General features: G+C 43.5%; 2 protein-coding genes across 3 annotated transcripts in view; both read right to left on the bottom strand.

The window, feature by feature from the left end:
• Positions 1 to 182: 182 nt before the first annotated feature.
• Positions 183 to 11,195, bottom strand: hmgcra (3-hydroxy-3-methylglutaryl-CoA reductase a). 2 transcript variants are annotated; one of them, XM_040046533.1, is made up of 20 exons: positions 11,063 to 11,195; positions 10,591 to 10,764; positions 10,401 to 10,512; positions 10,229 to 10,316; positions 10,061 to 10,145; positions 9,874 to 9,979; positions 9,293 to 9,399; positions 9,091 to 9,207; positions 8,851 to 9,011; positions 8,325 to 8,578; positions 8,090 to 8,250; positions 6,578 to 6,772; positions 5,493 to 5,651; positions 5,165 to 5,322; positions 4,020 to 4,125; positions 3,383 to 3,553; positions 2,263 to 2,403; positions 2,029 to 2,187; positions 943 to 1,097; positions 422 to 473 (listed from the first exon to the last, which is right to left on the bottom strand). In XM_040046533.1, exons 2-20 carry the CDS (start codon positions 10,750 to 10,752, stop codon positions 422 to 424), a joined length of 2,649 nt encoding a protein of 882 aa, XP_039902467.1. In that variant the 5' UTR covers positions 10,753 to 10,764; positions 11,063 to 11,195. The 2 variants fall into 2 exon arrangements, with proteins under 2 accessions (XP_039902466.1, XP_039902467.1); XM_040046532.1 differs by lacking the exon at positions 11,063 to 11,195 and having other exon boundaries at positions 183 to 473; positions 10,591 to 10,752.
• A 4,757-nt stretch (positions 11,196 to 15,952) lies between these two features.
• abca2 (ATP-binding cassette, sub-family A (ABC1), member 2) overlaps positions 15,953 to 19,430 on the bottom strand; it is a 102,294-nt gene continuing 98,816 nt past the window's right edge. The window contains 1 exon segment of the mRNA XM_040046497.1: positions 15,953 to 19,269. Coding sequence (XP_039902431.1) covers positions 19,234 to 19,269 — 36 coding nt within the window. The 3' untranslated portion in view covers positions 15,953 to 19,233.

The following is a 19,430-nucleotide window of genomic DNA, read 5'->3' on the forward strand; positions in this document are numbered from 1 at the left end:
TAAAACCAGCCAAATGTAATCAGTAGTTCTCGAAGTGCAGACTGAATGTTTAACAGCTGAAACGTGTCCTTGTTAGACAAGGAAATGAAATAATTATGAAGCATAAAGTGTGATAAACAGCATGTCTCACACATCAGTGACCCGTATGATGGTATTTGTATTCACAGCTCACAGACTGGACGTAGGAGGGGAGGCATTTTAATTTGACTCCAGTGGGCTGTAAAGCTTACATCATTCTGCTGAAATAAAGAAGTCATGAACTGATTGTTCATGTAAACATACGGATTCATCCTTTAATGTCAGAATAGAAACTGCTGAGCAGAAAGTCTCTTTGATTTGAATCGTCTTTAAGGTCATCGATGAATCACTCGCCCCTTTCCGATTGGCCACGTGAGTTTTCCCAGCAGACCCAGCTGTTCTTTCACGATGCTTCCCTGGTGCACGTTCCTGCCTCCTGCAGGTTTACCTTCGACCTGTGAACAGAAGAGTCAGAACAGGTGCCATCATGGCGTCGTTGCACCAAAACAAAGACAGAATAGATGCATTAGATCTCTGTGGTTGGTAGAATTAAATAATGATTATTGACATTCACATTTTAAGTATAACACAATCATTGAAATGAATTATTCATTATTACAATTCATTATAGGGAATTCTTCTGATCTGGACAACACTGTGACAGCCCTGCAAATATCAGGAGCAGCTCAATAACACAAATCAGTCTGCTTGCTTCAGTGAAGTGCAGCGCTTCTGTTTGACTGGCTGTAGATAAAGAATCATTAGGTGAGAGTTTGTACAAACACAAATTAGTCTAAGAAGGTGGTTCCCAAACTGTTTCTGCAAGGCCCCCCTTTGTTCTACGAGAACCCCCCATCGGCACAAACACACACACACACACACACACACACACACACACACACACACACACACACACACTCTTACCTGTTGTGGGTCATGTGACTCTTGACCAGATGCCCAGCAGCCAGAGCAGCCATCAGTGAGAGCTCTCCAGCGAGTACGGTGGCACACACGATCCTGGCCAGCTGTCGGGCGTTCTCACCTGGACAGTCCTGACTGGCTCCTTGCACACCCAGCATCTACACACACACATGAACACACAAGTTATATGGCAACCAAATCCTTCCACGGATGCAGCTTTGAATGAAACAGTGCTGCTAATCCATTTATCCATGTAAGGATCTAAAAACCACACGACTGTGACATGTTTGTGTCACTGTGCACCAGCACGCCATATACCTCTGCTCACACTTGCACTTGGTCCTAAAATCAAATCGAGTTTTTAGTTGTGACTCACTGCAGACGCACAGGTACAACAACAGACTGTGCAAACTAAAAACAGTCGTCATGGAGACACGGTCCAAGCTGAACTCCAAAATGTTTTGTTTTTACGGACACTGCTGGACATTTAACATCTGCATAAAGTAAATGTGTGGCGTGTTCACTGTGTGTGTTTAATAAAAGGTGCTCGGGGACACGTGTCACTGATTTATAATCATCCAGACAGACATGAACTGGGAGGGAAGCAGAAATAAAAACTGTCTTTATTGAATCAAAGTCTTTTTGAAAAGAGCTTTGAAAGGATTGTTGAGGAAGCTACGCCTGCTTCAGTGGAACGTCATTGTTTTCACTTTTCCTGCTGCAGATGACCGACTGTAAACGGGTTTGCTTTGTTTCTCTCCCGTCACCTTAGCTAGCAGCCTGCTAAACTCTTTTCACGTGACTCACTGATCTACTGTCACAGCAGCGAGTTACACGACTGACAGTTTTTACGGCCTCTTACTTTGTGCTCACCCTGCAGGCTTCCCTCCTGCTCAGCTCTTCATGCACTCAGACCGTGCACCACGCATCCATCAGTCTTTCTCGTCATTGTCATTACTGACACCGCTAACTGAACAATATTACATGATCCTAAACATCTAACAGTTGTGTAACCACTTCAAAATGAAAAGGACTGCCCAGTGTTAACTGTTGATCTTCGGTTGCTTGACATGCTTGATGTGCTCGTACCTGCAGACAGGCCTGTTGTGGAGGCAGGTTGGTCCCTCCTCCTACAGTGCCCAGCTCTATAGATGGCATAGTACAGCAGATGTGCAGGTCGTCTCCTGCTGGGCCTGACGGCTCCATGAGGGTGATGCAGTTACTGCTGCCCACTGACTGAGCTGGGTCCTGTGTGCACACACACACACATTAACACACATGGGAATAACTGTGATGCGCAGCATTTCCTCACAGGTCATTTACCTGTCCACATGCTATGTAGATGGCTGTGACCAGGTTGGCTGAATGTGCATTAAAACCTCCGATGCTTCCTGCCATGGCTGAACCCACCAGGTTCTTGTTGATGTTAACTTCCACCAGAGCCTCTGTGCTTGTTTTCAAAACCTGAAGGGAGCGAGACCGAGACAGCAGCATGAAACGCTGGCGTCCTTTTACAAACCATCAAAGCGATTCATGAAAAGTGCAGCCACGGTTTGCTTCCAATGAGCTACATCAGAGACCTGACAGGTGGAGCCGTTCTCAAACATCGAGTCGTTGTTAAATGACAACAGGAAATACTTTAAATACTTTTTAAAATTCAAATCTTTTCAAATGAAAATAGAATTTTAGATGTGAGTGGAGTGTTTCGATTAAAGACGAGTCTCTGCCAGAAAGATGTGCTTCATGTAGGTTAAATCATAAACACCTTCATTTACAAACTGCTGTCTTTGTCTAAAGTTTACATTTGTTTAATGATCGGAAACATTCGGGTGTGACAAACATAAATACACGAGGGCCAAACACTTCTCACCCCACTGTGCACACAGTAGTGATTCTTTGTAACACAGCACTGCGTGCACTCTTACAGTATTGTGTTATAAAGAATGTGATTCTGAAGTTCAGTGTTTTGTGCTGCAGGAAATAAAAAAGCACTGAATGATCAGATCAACACGTTTGACTCAAACTGTGGTTCAGCTCAGCAGGTCCCCCAGGAGGACACTGGAGTCTCCAGATGGGACACACCCAGTGACTCATAGGTAGCACAGGTAAAGAACTCTAACTGCACCTGGTGGGTAAAACCACACAGTTGTGCTCTGTGACGTCATCCTGTGAGAGAGACGATAAAGGTCCATCAGACTTCTGAGTGTTATGATCAATAATTTTGAACTTAGATCCTGTTTCTTCAGTTTTGTGTGACAAATTGAATCCTGTTTTCTGTCAGACTGTTTTTAACCCTTAAGGTTGTGCTTAGATTTAATACTTCTCTAAAAAGCAGAGTCAGTACGTGCATCTTCTAAAGTGAAAGTCTGCTTCACTGCAGGTTTCTGCTGAAACTCTATTGGCAGACAGTTAGTCCCAGTAAAGGTTACACAGTGCTTCCTACCTCTCTGACCACCTTGGCAGGGATGGTGGCTTCGCAGACAGCAGACTTTCCCCGGCCCTCGATCCAGTTGATGGCAGCTGGCTTCTTGTCTGTGCAGTAGTTCCCACTAACAGCCACCACCTGCAGCTCTGGGAAGTGCTGCTGCAGTAACCTCAGAGCCTCCTCTGTGCCCTGCGGGTAGATCAGATTCATCACGTATGGTTGCTACGTCATAAATGCATCTGACACAGCGACGCAGGTTCATGTTGAGAAACGCTGATCCATCTAAAACAGCGTTTCCAGAAGTGCTGAATAAGAACCTTTGTTAATCCAGTATGAGTGAGCACTGGGTGATGGTGTAAGTAAACGGTAAATGGCCTGTATTTGTATAACGCTTCACTTAGTCCCTATGGACCCCAAAGCACTTTACACCACATCCACCCATTCACACACACATGCACACACTGGTGATGGCAGCTACATTGTAGCCACAGCCACCCTGGGGCGCACTGACAGAGGCAAGGCTGCCGGACACTGGCGCCACCGGGCCCTCTGACCACCACCAGTAGGCAACGGGTGATGTCGCAGAAATCCCTTTAACAAAACAACACGTGTGTTTCTCCACATTAAACGAAGCTGCAGACACGACCACAGTTACCTTAGAGATCATGTTCATCCCCATCGCATCTCCAGTCTTTGAATGGAAGCGGATATAAAGATTTCTCCCTGCCAGACCCACCAGCAGCTTCTGAAGCCTCGCAAACCTGCAGACAGCAGTCCTCCGTCACACAGGAACAACACACAAACAGACACACAAACAGACACTGCAGACACACAAACAGAGACTGCAGACACACAAACAGACACACACAGAGAAAACAACAAACCGAACTGCAGAACACACCAACGTCACACAACAACAGACACCAGACAGACACACAAACAGACACACAAACACACTGCAGACACACAACACACGCAACAGACACACACACTGCAGACACAAACAACACAAACACCACAACAACAGACCACTCAGACACCAAAACAACACACACAAACCAGACACACAACACACACTGCAGACACAACACACACACACTGCAGACACACAAAACACACACACAAACAGACACACAAACAGACACTGCAGACACACAAACACACACTGCAGACACACAAACAGACACTGCAGACACACAAACACACACAAACAGACACACAAACACACACAAACAGACACACAAACAGACACTGCAGACACACAAACAGACACACAAACAGACACTGCAGACACACAAACACACACAAACAGACACACAAACACACACTGCAGACACACAAACACACACAAACAGACACACAAACAGACACTGCAGACACACAAACAGACACACAAACAGACACTGCAGACACACAAACACACACTGCAGACACACAAACACACACAAACAGACACACAAACAGACACTGCAGACACACAAACACACACTGCAGACACACAAACAGACACTGCAGACACACAAACACACACAAACAGACACACAAACAGACACTGCAGACACACAAACAGACACACAAACAGACACACAAACAGACACTGACACAAAACACACAAACAGACACACAAACACACACTGCAGACACACAAACACACACAAACAGACACACAAACAGACACTGCAGACACACAAACACACACACAAACAGACACACAAACAGACACTGCAGACACACAAACACACACTGCAGACACACAAACACACACTGCAGACACACAAACACACACTGCAGACAGTTTACCTGCTGGTGTTGTCAAAGGCGGCTTTGATGGCCTGAAAACCGTCGGTGCTCTCCAGCCAGGCTTTGACTTCAGCAGCACGGCAGGCAGAGGGCAGTCTGACTACAGGGCCTCGAGTCATGCTGTCAGCCAAGATACGACTACGGGCTCCCCCACCCAGCTACACACACACACACACACACACACACACACACACACACACACACACACACACACACATATATGGTAAATATTAACACATGGTTCACAGTGTTTTCATATACTGCGTTCATGCTGTAACTCGTCCTGCAGCACATGCAGAGTAGCAGTAACAACACATGCAACACTCACTGCGATTGCTCGACAGCCGCGGTTGGTGCTGGCTACCAAGCAGCCTTCTGTAGTTGCCATGGGAACTTGGAACTGTTTGCCATCCAGAAGTAGTGGTCCAGCCACACCCACAGGTACGGGCACATAGCCAATCACGTTCTCACAGCAGGTGCCGACAACCTGGGAAACAAGGGCTGTGTTCAAAATAACTTACTGACATTTTATTTTAAATCTAAGAATTGATGTTTGTACCAAAATAGTTTCTTAGAAAATTAAAACTGTACTGGGAATCACCACCACATCCCAGTAAATAAGGTGAGAGAAAAGAACATGAGAACTTTATTAATCTCAGAGGAAATCATTTGGTCACAGGTGCTTCAGGACAGTAAGAACAGCAACTAAAATCAGTAACACAGATACAGCAGAGCAGCTGTAATCATAAATGTCCCAACACATTACACACAGCTAACATATACAGTAGCTCACGCTGAGACGCCCCGCTCATTACACTGACTGTGTACTTTTCAGTGTGTACAGTTCTTGTAGTGTGTACGTGTGCTCCTCCTGTACGACGTGATGCTCCATCATGTTGTCACCTGTGCGACTGCAAATACACCTGAGCTTTCCTCCCACTGCTCTGTGGGTCAGGCTGCAATGCTCCGTGTTCATTAATGTTACAGTTATATTAATAATTATAAATGGTAATGATCAGTATAACTAGGCTCACATGGTCAGATGTTGCAGTTACAAATGTTTGTTTTAATAAAACTTCTGTTGAGTTTTTTAACCTTAAATGACCTTTGACCTTTTGTTTGATCTGTTTGGTGCCTGTTTTCTTTGTTTTACCCAGCGCTTTGTCACTTCCTGTTTATCAAAATAAACTTTACTTTATAAACAGGACTTTGCTGTGATGTGTGTGAACAGTCATTAACAGTTGTGTGGTGATAGCTTATAACAAAGAATGTGTAACAGGTACAACACACTACTAAAGTCTTCCTCCTGTCCTTGCCCCGTGGTAAGGCCCTTTGCTTGAAATGTTGAGGTAAGTTTGGAGCAGTTCAGGCAGAAATTAGACGACAACAGAGGAGAACGTAGTTGTGTCTCACCTTCGAGTAGTCATAGTTTGTGTACGGTAAAGAGGAGAGCGCAGAGGAACAGGGAAGCTTGGTTGATAACATTTTTCTTCTAATGGCCACGCCTCGCTCTGCGGTCTCCATGATGGCTTCCAGTTTGTAGGCAGGGATGTGTTTAGAGCTGACCAGGAGCATCACCTCAGCATCACTCAGGAAACGAGGGCCCAGCTGCAACAACCAGACTCACGGTCAGTTATAGTCTGCGCAGACCAGTCGCTGGGGATTTACTTTAAATACATGATAAGAAATAATATACAGTAAGATAATAAAATAATATACAGTAAGATAAAATAACTAAAAGACAGAAATAATTCTGAAACGTCTTCATAAACATGTCATTTTCCCCCCACAACAAATAAACATTATGGAAAACAGGTCATAGCCAGTTCATTAAATGATGATGACTGTTGGCATTGACACCATTTATAGCTTAGCATACATGCTGCTTATATAAATATCTACACAGTCCTAACTCAGCAGTAAATGCTGTGGACTACATGCACGCTGTGGTCAAACATTCACTAATTCATTGAATTTCATGGTAATTTGGTTTAATGTTACTTTGTAAGCTGCACGTCGGCCGCATGATTCCTGCATCATTGGCAGAGTTTATTTAAAGTAGCTGCTGTGTGTATGAGTACTTTTGTCCCCGTGTTTGTACTTTTACCACACAAATGACAGAAAATTCAAACTTGTGAACCAAATTCTTGTTTTTGAAAATCTTTCCAGTTGGAAAAAGAACAGTTCAAAGACATCAATGCGTCTGAGGTTACCGTGACGAGTGTGTGTAAACTGCAGCTCTACAATCACTGCAGATCACACCTTTGTGCAGGTATTGTCTCTTTAAGTAGAGGTGATCTGTTTAACTTATCAAAGTGCAACTGAACGAGGTGGAGGTAGGCGGGGTCAGGTCTGCTTTAAAGTGAAGGCAGTCCCATCTTGTAGCTGCAGTTAGCTGCTCTTACTAAATCAAAAGTTGAAACTTTTTGTGGGCTTGTCAGTCTTCCTGTGATAAAGCCGAACCGTTTCAACTGAAAGGGAAACGACATCAGTCAGAAAAGATGAGGAAGGACAAACATGTCAATGGCCTCCACCTGGAAACACTTCCTGTTTGGGGGCCATTGTTTTCCCCTCTTCTCCACATTAACACCAAAGCCGCTGAGGCCGACACCCTCGACTACCTACCTGATGAGGTCAGTGACTTGATTCTATACTCTGATTGAAACGAGCTCCTTTCATTACCAACAACATAACATGTTATGTCAGCATAAGTGCGTTCAAAGCAACATAACGACCCTGAAGTCCAGCACATATACAACTGATGCCTGAGCAGATATGTGTGGGAAAGTAATAGCATTCTTTAAAAGATCACAACTGATGGCAACAGCTTTAATATCGCATGATTCAAAACAAAGAAAATGACTAAACGTTTGTGGAACGAGTTTTTCGAAGACGGGCTTCAGCGATTTGCGTCTAACGGCTGACCTTAGGGTCGTTGAGGATGGTCACACAGTGGTTCAGGTCTCTGGGCTTTTGGGGGAGCGTGTTCTCCGTGCTCTCAGACTTGGATTCTTCTTCCCTCGTTACAAAGAAGCTCCTTGGATGATGATCGTTGTCGGCAGCAGACAGGGGCCGGATAACCTCGTCTAGGATAACAAGGTTGAATTTGATAACAAAGCGCTAACAAGTCCGTCTGTTTTACCACTATCAGTAGACACACCTCTCTCCTCCTTATGGGCGGGTCCTGGAACAGCCATGGTGTGAGCGGGGGCGTGGCATCGTGACGTAACTAGATCCTCCCTGCAGCAGGGCTCGGATGGGGATGGAGGATTTAGGGTGTGTGTGGAAAGGGAGATGGGGTTCTTCAGTGACAGCGTGGATTCCATCTCAGCCTGTTCAAAGAAGATGTACTTGATAGCCAGCAGCAGGGCCAAGAGCAGACAGATCATTTGCTCTATGTCCATAGTTATCATCCTGTAAGGTAAGATGAAGAGGAACATGTTTCACTTCACAAAAGCACGACAACAGGAATGTCCAGGAAAACTCTGCAATTCCATTATGAACACAAACACAAAGCACAGGTGACCCTGACCATCCATCTCTTCACAGAACAGAGTTTTTGCCCTTTATGTCTCACACAGAAAGTCTCATACGTTCAGCAGCTCAACAGCATGTGCAATGCTCCATGGGGCAGTTATCACAACTGTGCGAACGTTAAATTAAAACAACCTAAACTACTGCATCACCTCGTGAGGTAGAACTGCCAAAGAGGTTTATCCGGCTCAATTCTCCTGGGTGAGAAGTGGTCCAGCTCCATGCCGACCCCGAGCATGTCCACTGCAGAGTTTATGGACACTGGTTCAGCAATCCAGCGGCTGTGAGCATGAACCATGACCAGGCCGAGAGACTGAACGTGGAGCAGAGACAAACATTACACAATTCTTCAAATAAAGACAAAGACACTAAGTAACCCGTTAGAAGTTTACCATGATCATTTTGACCCTCTGTGTTACAGGATTGGGTTTGTTGTCCTCCTCCTCCATTGCTCTGGACAAATCGTTGAGCTGCCAGATAGGATGGCCCCCCTGACTCTCGCGGGACAGCTGAACGAACAAATAACAGGAACAATCAAAGAAACCCGCACAAACATCAACATGTCAGACACATGCAGGAAAGCTGTGCCCTTACCTCCAGCAACAGGGAAACACATGCTGGGAAGAAAGTCATGAACACAAAGTAGTTGGCCAAGACAGACATGCATCCAAAGCAGCACATGATTTCCAACTGCCTTACACCTGCAAGACACCACACAGATATCCGCTCGACAACAAGTCACACCTCTATAGCATCATAATTATGAAAACAGAAAGGCGTTATTCACTATCTACAGCAACACTCAGTTTCTAAAGTCTAAAGGGAAGAAACCACACCTGGCACTAATGTGCAGTCAGACAACCTTTGATCTGATTACAAATGCAGTTATGTCCAAATGATTTCACAAATAGAAGAAAACTTGTGATTAATAGTCAAACATGTGGGAAACTCAACTGGTGCTAAAGTGACCAGACATAAATACACGACAGCTTCCAGCAAGCTGTGAAAACAGATGATTCAAACAGTGCTTACTTCACAGCAACTTAAAGTGGCTTCAGGTTACATGTAAAACAGTATGTTTGTGTCTGACATCGGTTCATGGAAACTGTGGAAAACAAGCTCAGGAACCCACAAGCTAGTCTCTCCTAATGCGAACACCCAACAGGAGCACATACCTGACATGGTTCCCACTCCGATCACTAAGCATTCCACCAGAGCATCCAAAGTAAAGGCAGGTCCAAGTACTGCCATCCCTTGAGCAATGTTATCCCTCACTTCATCCTGAAAACATATGAGTGACATATCAGTTTCTCAGCTGCTGTTAGGATGTGGCAATAAAAACCAAAATATAATAGTGCATACCTGAGAACTGGAGCTCAAGGCAAACTTGGCGAGAGCGCATGCTTTGGAGAGGTCGATGAGAAGCAGAAAGAAGGGCAAAGCCTCACTGAAAGACAGGATCAAACTCTTTATCGCACGTTTCTGAAAGAGCTCCTGAAAAAAGGGCCTTTGTATCGAGTGTGTCCTTACTTGAGGCCAGTGAGCTCCTTATCAAGAAAGTGAATGACAACTGTGCTGAATACAAAGCTGGAGAAGATGGTGAAAAGGCCAGCGATGCCTACAGGAAACGCAGACGGAGTCAGGTCAAACGGGAGAAACATCACTGGCATGTCCTACAAACACACGAGCACTGATAATGTACCTAAAATATATTTGGACCCCAGCTGTCTCAGGTTCTGGAACTGGAAGTAAATATAGACGATGGCGATACAACGCGTAATGGTGAGGATGATGACGTCACTGCTCAGAATCTCCTGCAATAATAAAAAACAATAGAATTAATAGAATAAAATCGCACCACTTGTTATTATTGACACTGATCCTTTGCTCACCTCTGTTTTGGGGCAGTCGAAGTTCCAGCCACATATCTGGTCATTCCCAGTGAACATGTTCATGGACATCATGCAGACAGTGAGGGTGACTGTCCCCACAATCACCTCCCAGGGGTGAGAGGCCACCACGAGCCCGTGGGCACGGAACACGCGGGTCAGCATGCTGCAGCGGGGCTACAACATAACACATGTAAACCGAAGAGCTTCCCGAGGATGCCCGATGATAATCTGACAGTTTGAAACGGGATCGATTGGTTTGATTTCTACAGCGTCTGGTCAAAAGCGCTTAATACGTTAAGATAACAGCCCGTAGAAATGGATACTGACAGGGTTCGGTTTTACACCACAGCTATTTTAAAGTGCTAAATAAGAAACTTTATTTATACTATTTCAATAAGCCAATTACTCACATAAAGCTGCAGGTTATTGTTATTTTGCTAGTAAAATGTCGTTGTGTGAGTGACTGACTTACCTGGTAAGAAGATGATTATGGAGGTCCGATTAACAGCCCGCCGTGCAGGAGATGTGAAGCTGCAGATTACACTGCGCTTCACCTCCCAGTGTCACCACACCGATGGAACCATGGCACGCTATGGTGTCATGCAGCACTTCCACCTATCAGCTCCGTCTGACGCTTCGCTAGCGTCGTTGCCCCGCCCCGTTTCCTAGGCGACAGTAGTACTAGGGCATGGCCAAAGCTAAAACGACTAATCTCGCCACACACACCAGGCTGTATGTAAAGATCATGGCATGTTAGTTAGCTGTCAGGCTTTAGAGTCCCCCTTTTATTTCTTTTAAATAAATTAAAAAAACAAAACCTATCAAAATTTTAAACGAATATCCTCATTTTTGGCTCTTATTTTTCTTAAAAACAAAAATAAGGTTAAAAAAAATCTGGTAATTCTTTGTTTTTACATTCATCGGGCCCCAATATGACCAAATATCAAAGAGAAATTAAAAATGCATGCTGTGGAAGAGTTCGGGTGTTTGGAGGTTAAATAACACATTCTAACCGCGATGTAGTACCAATATAGCGGCACCATTTGAATCCAACGGACCGGGGTGGAGCGACCCTAAATACAGGAGGGAGACATGAATGAACTTAGTCCGCTCATACCTGAAGTCTTCTTTGTTTTTTATTTTAAGCAAAAAAGTTGACGAAGCTCTAAAGCTTTTGACGTTCATATATATATATATATATGTGTGTGTGTGTGTGTGTGTGTGTGTGTGTGTGTGTGTGTGTGTGTGTGTGTCAGATTACAAAAGAGCAAATTCACTCTTTCTTGCCACAAGAGCTAAATAGTAAAGTCAATATGAACTGGCAGCTACAGCGTTGTGTTAATCCGACTGGATTCAGTTTGCACTTCATGACATCAGTCTTCACAGTCACTTCCTCTTCAGCTGATTTAGGTTTGGTATTTCATTTTGCAGTATTTCATTAATCACTGTCCTGTTTACAGTTTTTGTCACTGCGCTGTATTGCTCTAAATGTAATGTATTTCATATATATAATCTTGTGTATGATATGTTTGAATAGCACAACAGAACATAAAATGTGGGGTCCCTATTTTATCTGAAATTACAGTATAACTATATTTACCTACTAATACTAAGGTATTTACATTAAAAGAAGGGAATAGAGTTATTTTACCTTATCTAACATCCAGGTGTTTAACAGGAAAGGAGACACAAATTGTAAGGAGTTACTGAGTAAGTACTGCTTAGGTTTGTGCATATTCTCCTTTGTCCCACACACCATCAGACTGTTTAACTCCTCTCTGGAGGGGAGAGGGAGGGGAGAGGGAGGGGAGACAGGAGGACAAAGGAGGGGGGAACAACTAAGCTGTAGTGCCTCTTCACCTCACTGTGCAATACTTTTGTTAATAGTCAACGGTGCAATAGACCTCAATACTTGAAATGTGCAATTCACTTGTATTTTTATTTTTATTCCTATTTATTCTATTTATCCCCTTTGTATATTTTATTTATATATGTCTCTGTATTTATATGTGTGTATATATATATAATATTCTGTAACTCTGTAACTTCTGTCGGTGCTGTGTTTTTTGGAAACCGAATTTCCCAGAGGAACCGACCCGAGGGATTAATAAAGTTTTATCTTATCTCTTATCTTATTCAATTGTCTTTTTATATGAAATATAAAAATGATACATTGATAGTTCTCATTATTATATCTGAGCCTGTTTTTATTCACCTTTAATGAAAAACAAAGAACATGAAACACCTCTTAACCGGAAAACAAGCTTTAACTACACAGTGCCAAACAAAACAATCCTTTTTCTAGAGTAACTGTAAATGCAGTAATCTTAATTACTGTGTAAGTCATTTTAAGTACTGGGAAGGACACACAGATTATACTGTAAGTAATTTTGTTGATTTATTTTAATTGTCAGTGAGCCCTTCATTTCCGGGCTCAAAGGTAATTGGACAAATTAAATAAGTGAAGATAAAATGTTCATTTCCAATCCTTGGTTGAAAAGCCTTTGCTGGCAGTGACAGCGTGAAGTGTTGAGCTCATGGACATCGCCAGATGCTGGTTTCCTCCTTTTTAATGCTCTGCCGGGCCTTTACTGCAGCGGCCTTCAGCTGCTGTTTGTTTGTGGGCCTTTCTGTCCAAAGGTCAGTCTCAATGCTCAGCTGAGTTAAGATCAGGTGACTGAGCTGCCCACACAAGAATTTTCCACTTCTCTGCTTTAATAAAGTCCTGGGTTTCTTTGGCTGTGTGTTTTCAGTCATTGTCCATCTGCATTATGAAACTCTGCCCGAGTCTTTAAAAAAAAAAAAAAAGCATGTTGCAGTTATATGCTAAATGTAAATGTTAGACCAGCGGTCCCCAACCCCCGGGCCTCGGACCGGTATCGGTCCATGAAAATATTGTCGGGCATAAACCGGTCCGTGGCACAAAAAAGGTTGGAGACCGCTGTATTAGACCATGTAATTTTTAAATCTGTGTTTTTCTCAACACATGACGAAATAGTGAACGTAGAAAATATACACAAATTGTGAAATTGCACCTCTTTAAAAGCTCAATTAAACTTAGCTCCAAGAATAATTTTCACCGACAGTTCTGAGATAAGCTGCATGTTATTCTTGGATGCTTGGACGCTTGTAGGACCGGCTTTAAAATCGCATGACAAAAATATCATACACATTAAAAAAAACTGCATCACCAACGTAGCCTGGACAAGATTTGCTAGTTAGATGAAGTCAGCTATCTCATCGTAGCAAAAGAGAAGCCCCGCCTACTGTTCTTTATGCAACTTCAACTGTCGGACAAAGTTGGAAGTTGTTCCATCTCTGTCTGTGATTCTCTTCTTGCATGTTTTGCATGTTGCATTTCGGTTTTTTGTTGACTACTTCATAGTTTATGTACCTGAAAAAAATAACTCTTTGCAGCATTTTTGAGCGTTTTTTTTTCTTTAAAAAAAAAAACCTGGTTAATTTGATTGGCTGTGCTACAGCTCACGCACACATATGTACGGAGTGTGGTTTGAATAAATGAATGAATGAATTGAATTAATGGTGCACACTTTCTATATAATATGCGTGTTAACTTTTATATTTGGGGTGAAATATCAAGTCTCTTCAAGTAAACCGGTTCAAGTCCAATTCAAGTCCCAGGTCATTGGTGTAAAAGTCCAAGTCAAGTCACAAGTCTTAGAACATCTAAAGTCATAAAATTAATGACTCGAGTCTGACTCGAGGCCAAGTCATGTGACTCGAGTCCACACCTCTGCTAAATACCACCATGTGGTGGCCTCACTTGACCCGCTGTCAACCAGCTGCGTGATGACTCTCCTCCGGGACCCCCCCGCCCAAGGCAAGTACACCGCCCTCAAGGCGCTGCTGCGGCGTTACTCCCTCTCTGATGCTGAGCGGGCCGAGAAACTCCTTTCCCTCGCGGGCCTGGGCGAGCATGAGAAGCAACAATGGAGAGCATGCTGTCCTTACTGGGTGCGGATGACGGAGGATTCCTCTTCACCCACCTCTTTCTCCGACAGCTGCCGGCTCCAGTGCGCGCTGGCCTTACCAACTCCCCGCTATTGGCCACGAAGGATTACCGCTCCCTTGCGGAAGAGGCGGATCGCATCCTCCTGGCTACCAGGAGTTTCGGCGTCCAGGCGATTGTCCCAGACTTATTGGTGGGTAACTGGTGCGTAGAGAACAGTCCAACCCTGCCAGGAAATATGTGCTGGGGAAGGAATGGTATTAAGACACTGAGACTTTTTATAGGTAACGAACAATTTCAGAAAAATAACTGAGGGGTGTACAGGAAAAAGTTGAGTCCAAGTTGTCTAAATGGACATGGTTGCTACCCCAGCTGTCATATAGGGGTAGGGCTCTGATTGCCAATAATCTGGTTGCCTCGTGCCTGTGGCACAAGCTTGGTGGGGTTGGTTCCACCTGCTGGGCTGTTCAGCGTCTCATTGTGGATTTTTTCTGGTCCGGGCAGCATTGGCTTAAGGCATCTGTACTGTTTCTTGCCGTGTCAGAGGGAGGTCAAGGACTTGTGGATATCATGGCCAAGACCACTGCCTTCAGATTACAAACTGCTCAGAAGCTGCTTTATGGAAGTAGTTACTGTTGGCTGCCCTTGGCTCGGCTGCTTCCCCAGAAAGCTGGATATCCTGGACTGGATAAGCATCTGTTTTTGCTTAAAACAGCAGAGCTTGATATGATGGGTTTAACACCTTTTTATCATTCAGTGTTGGATGCTTGGAAAACGCTGAAGATTTTCCGTGATCCTGACCCTAGACCTGGCTGGGGATTTTTGAGGAACCATTGTTTCACAATGACTTTTCGTTTGCTGTCATCACCTACAATAAGGACCAAGTTCATTCAAGCTGGGATTGTGAAACTGGGTCACCTCGCAAAACTATCGATAGAAAGGATGTGCAACCTTACTAACATCAAGTCCACCAGAATCTTAAAGAGGATCCTGGAAGAGGTCTGGGAGTCCTTACCTGTGTCACTGAAAGTATTTGCTGAAAATTGCAATCTAGCTGACCAGTGGCATAATGGGTACGAGTACGTATTTCCAGTACTTTCAGCTGCGCCAGCTTTTGATGGATGGCATGAGGAGAATGGACTGGTGTTGGGTGTTCTCAGTTCATGTGGGAAGAAGCACCTGTACCAGAGTTGTGCCAAGGTGCTGAACTTGTGCTCGGGGGGTCAGGGAGTCGAGGTGGACACAGGTTTTTGGTTCAGACCTTGCCCCGAAGGGCAGATGGAGGGTCCTGTATAAGCCACCTGTTGAGAAACAGGTTGGTGACCTCCACTGGAGGATTTATAGCTACGAACAGACACACAGCTAGACCAGACTACTAGGGGTGGATGTCTATTTTGTGAAGAACAGGAGTCGCTGGAACACTTGTTTTTGTCCTGTGTGAGGTTAAAAAGCCTGTTTAGTTTATTGCAGGAATGGGTGGAAGCCCTGGGTGAGCGTTTTTCTATGGCAGTTTTTGTTTTTAGTCTTAAGTACAGAGCTTTGAAAAAGAAGACTCATGTCTTATTCAATTTCCTTCTTGGTATGGCAAAGTTCGCAATTTGGAAAACGAGGAAACATGAAATGCTTGGACAGGGTTGGACTGATGCAGCACTAAGTTTTAAGGGCTTAGTTGCATCAAGATTGAAAGTGGATGCTTTTTATAGAGTTACTTGTAATCTACAGATGTTTACAGATTTGTGGTGTATTAGAAATGTTTTATGTTCATTGAGGGAGGATGGTGCACTTGTTTTGCATTTTTAGAGTGATATTATTATTCAGTGTATTTGTTTTGATAACTACACGTGGATCTAAGTGTGTGTGGTTTTTGGGTGGTGTTTTTGTGATGCTTCCTTTGACTTTGTGAGCGTTTTGTTTGTATTATTGAATTGTGATATGAATAAATGTGTTTGTTAAAGGTCAAACGTCTTTCCTTCTTTCTCAGGACGTACCAACCTGTAGAGTTCGCTACTCTAATATTGCAGCAGTTTCTTGGATGCATTTCCTCTGTTTTGGCAGTTTACGGATGGCTTGTTCCACCTGCTCCCTTGACTGTGTGCTGTCTGTTTACAGTAAAATCTTCCACATGCAAGCACCACACCTCATGATGTGCTGTGCAGGAGACAGGAATAGGACGCAAACGCAGGACTCACAACACAAAGGGGTGAACTAAAGGAAGCAGTAAAACATCTGGACGTTAGATAAGGTTAAACGACTCGATTCCCTTATTTGAAGGTAAATACCTTAGTAGTAAATATAGTTATGCTGGAATTACAAATAATTAAAGCGTACTTAGGGCCTTAGTATCATGCCAAAATAGGAACCCCACATTTTGTTGTGTTTTGTTGTGCTATTTAAACATATTATAAGGTGTCATGTTTAAAGTATTAGTTCTTTTCAAGTTACTAATCAGATTACCACTTTTGCTGCTTTTCATTAAAAAAAGCAAAGACCTAAAACCGGAGAGCAGTGAATATGCAATAACTGAATGCTGCCATTCATTTATTGCATTATTCACTCCTGGACTGTGTGAAAGCTGCACCACAGCTGAATGCTGACACTGTAAAGGACAGAGTGAGGGAGACAGACACCAACAGATTACCCATGTGGTAGCCTCCGTCTCAGTCCGTGTAATCGCCTAATTAATTCTCACTATTAAAACAATAATAGCAAATTTACATTTCATAGTACAGAGTTAATAAAAACATATTGTTCTCTTTTCTCTCTGCTGTCTTCTCCCAGTGGAGCCCAGCTCATCATATTTATATCAATATTCAAAATGTTCAACCAAAAAAAGGTATAACCCCAGATGTGTGAGGATGCTTTGTTACAGGCAGCACAAGAGTAAGAAAGAAAAAGTGAATTAAATAAAAGAATAAATAAGTCCAATAATGTGCAAAAGGCCAAAACTAGAAGAATGCGACTGGCCTGCACCGCGTTCGATGAACTAGAATGAAATATGATGTCATCAAACGACTAAAAGGATGTTTGATGACATCATATTTCATCAAAATATGGATGCATGACAAGGAACATGCAAACGTGGTGTAGCTTTCACACAGTCCCGGAGTGAAGACTTTAGAAAAGTCCAAGAAAAGATGACTTGTGTCTTGAAGAAGCTCAAAATATTTGACTCCATTGGGCACGTGGCTCGTTTTTATAATCAGAGCGAGAGGTCCACAGCAGCAGAGCTGCAGATGTGTGGGACGAAGCTCACTGTTGCAACAAACACAAAGCATAAAAAGAGCCTCTGTTCAGTGTAAGTTACAGTTCAGAAACAGTCGTTTAATCAGACACACGCTTCAACGGCGTTATTAAAGGTTAAGTTCACATATGAATCTGATGTTTACATCCCAAAACATACAGTTTAGATTTATTTTAAACTATGAATGCTCAAAACTCCAGTGGCTGTAGGTGACATACAGTTGTTAAAGTCCATGACAGACTTGCTTTTATCCGTCAAGCTCACAATCTCAGACATGAAAGGTGACAGTTACTCTTTTTTAATGATAACATCTGCAACAGGGAAAAAAGCCCACCAGTACCAGAGTAATAACCAAACCAGGACTGCAGCTAGCTGTGAAAGAAGAAGCAACACAGGAGTTGTTGATGACAGGACAACTCAGTTATCACGAAACATGAGATCAGTTTAAAGAACATATCAACACACGGTCAGTGAGAGAGCCATATTTTTGTAATGTGCTGATTCCAGAAGCCATGAAAAAATTACAAGTTCATCTGCAAATCATAAAACATGGAGCGTACCCACATATTACTGCAAATGTGATCTGAAGGTCCCTGTTAGTGTCACAGTGATAGGAGTGCAGTTGTTGTCAGGAATTCAAATCCACCGTTCAGGCTGTTACAATGCTGCTCATGTTCACTGCAGGTGGAGTTATTGTTCTTATTATACACAGTGCCCCATTTACAGAGGATCTTCTCACCAGGATGCACAACATAATAACATGTTACAATAATATTCATAAAAATAATAAGAATATAAATAAAAATACTAATATGTAAAACAGAAAAGAAAGCGACCACGTGTACAGTGTCAGAACAAACCGAGAGGAGGAGGCATCACCATGACAACACCCGTGTACATTCACCTGGTAACATCAAAGAAGGCAAGAAGGCCTCCTGCTCCCCCACAGGTCCACGCACGCCCCCTTACAGGGTGCACCCCCCCCCCCACGCAAAAAAAAGAAAGAAAAAGATTTAAACAAACGAACCAACACAGCAGTTTGTAGCTGCCTTCAAAATAAATCTTACCACAGAAAAACAGGGTGTATTATCATCATCACAGCATGCTCTCAAGGCAGGTCTACAGAGTAACAAGGACCCTTTGTGATTAGGGGGTGATTCCAGTCAGCTCAGAGACACCAGTGGAATCAAAGACTTGGTTTTTAACATTTCATAAAGGGTTCAAATTCACACACTCAAAGTATAATGTTGCCGTCCTAGTGCAGAGTCCATCTGAAGCCTGAAATACTGAACCTCAGGTGCTGTGTTCAGAGAGTTTTGGTCCTCTTCAGGGTCGCGGTGCCATACTCTCAGGAACGCATAGCTCAGACCAGTGGGATCAGGGGTCCCCCCTCTGCCCTCCCCTCTGCTCTCTGATGTGAAAGTAGCTCATTTTAACAGAGGGTGTCTGTATTGAAAGAGAGCTGCACCTGCCAAACACACACAAATATACACACCAGAAAATCACTACACGTGCTAACACGTAGTGGTGATGTCTTTGTCAGGGAGCGCGCATAAGAAAATCCAGTGTTTGTTTGAGAACAGTGTGAGAAAGTTCTTGGTTCAGACCTGCAGCTCATCTGCAGAGTCT

This window comes from Simochromis diagramma, unplaced genomic scaffold, assembly GCF_900408965.1.
Source record: "Simochromis diagramma unplaced genomic scaffold, fSimDia1.1 OVJJ01000005.1, whole genome shotgun sequence".
NCBI classification, from domain to species: Eukaryota; Metazoa; Chordata; class Actinopteri; order Cichliformes; family Cichlidae; genus Simochromis; species Simochromis diagramma.

What these genes read in the sequence shown, in the direction of transcription:
- hmgcra (XM_040046532.1), bottom strand. Translation starts at nt 10,752, where the DNA reads ATGCTGACCCGCGTGTTCCGTGCCCACGGGCTCGTGGTGGCCTCTCAC. An exon ending in GGGGTCCAAATATATTTTAG is followed by an intron (nt 10,317 to 10,400) that starts GTACATTATCAG and finishes CGTTTCCTGTAG; the next exon opens with GCATCGCTGGCCTTTTCACC. An exon ending in TGGCAGTTCTACCTCACGAG is followed by an intron (nt 8,579 to 8,850) that starts GTGATGCAGTAG and finishes CTTACCTTACAG; the next exon opens with GATGATAACTATGGACATAG.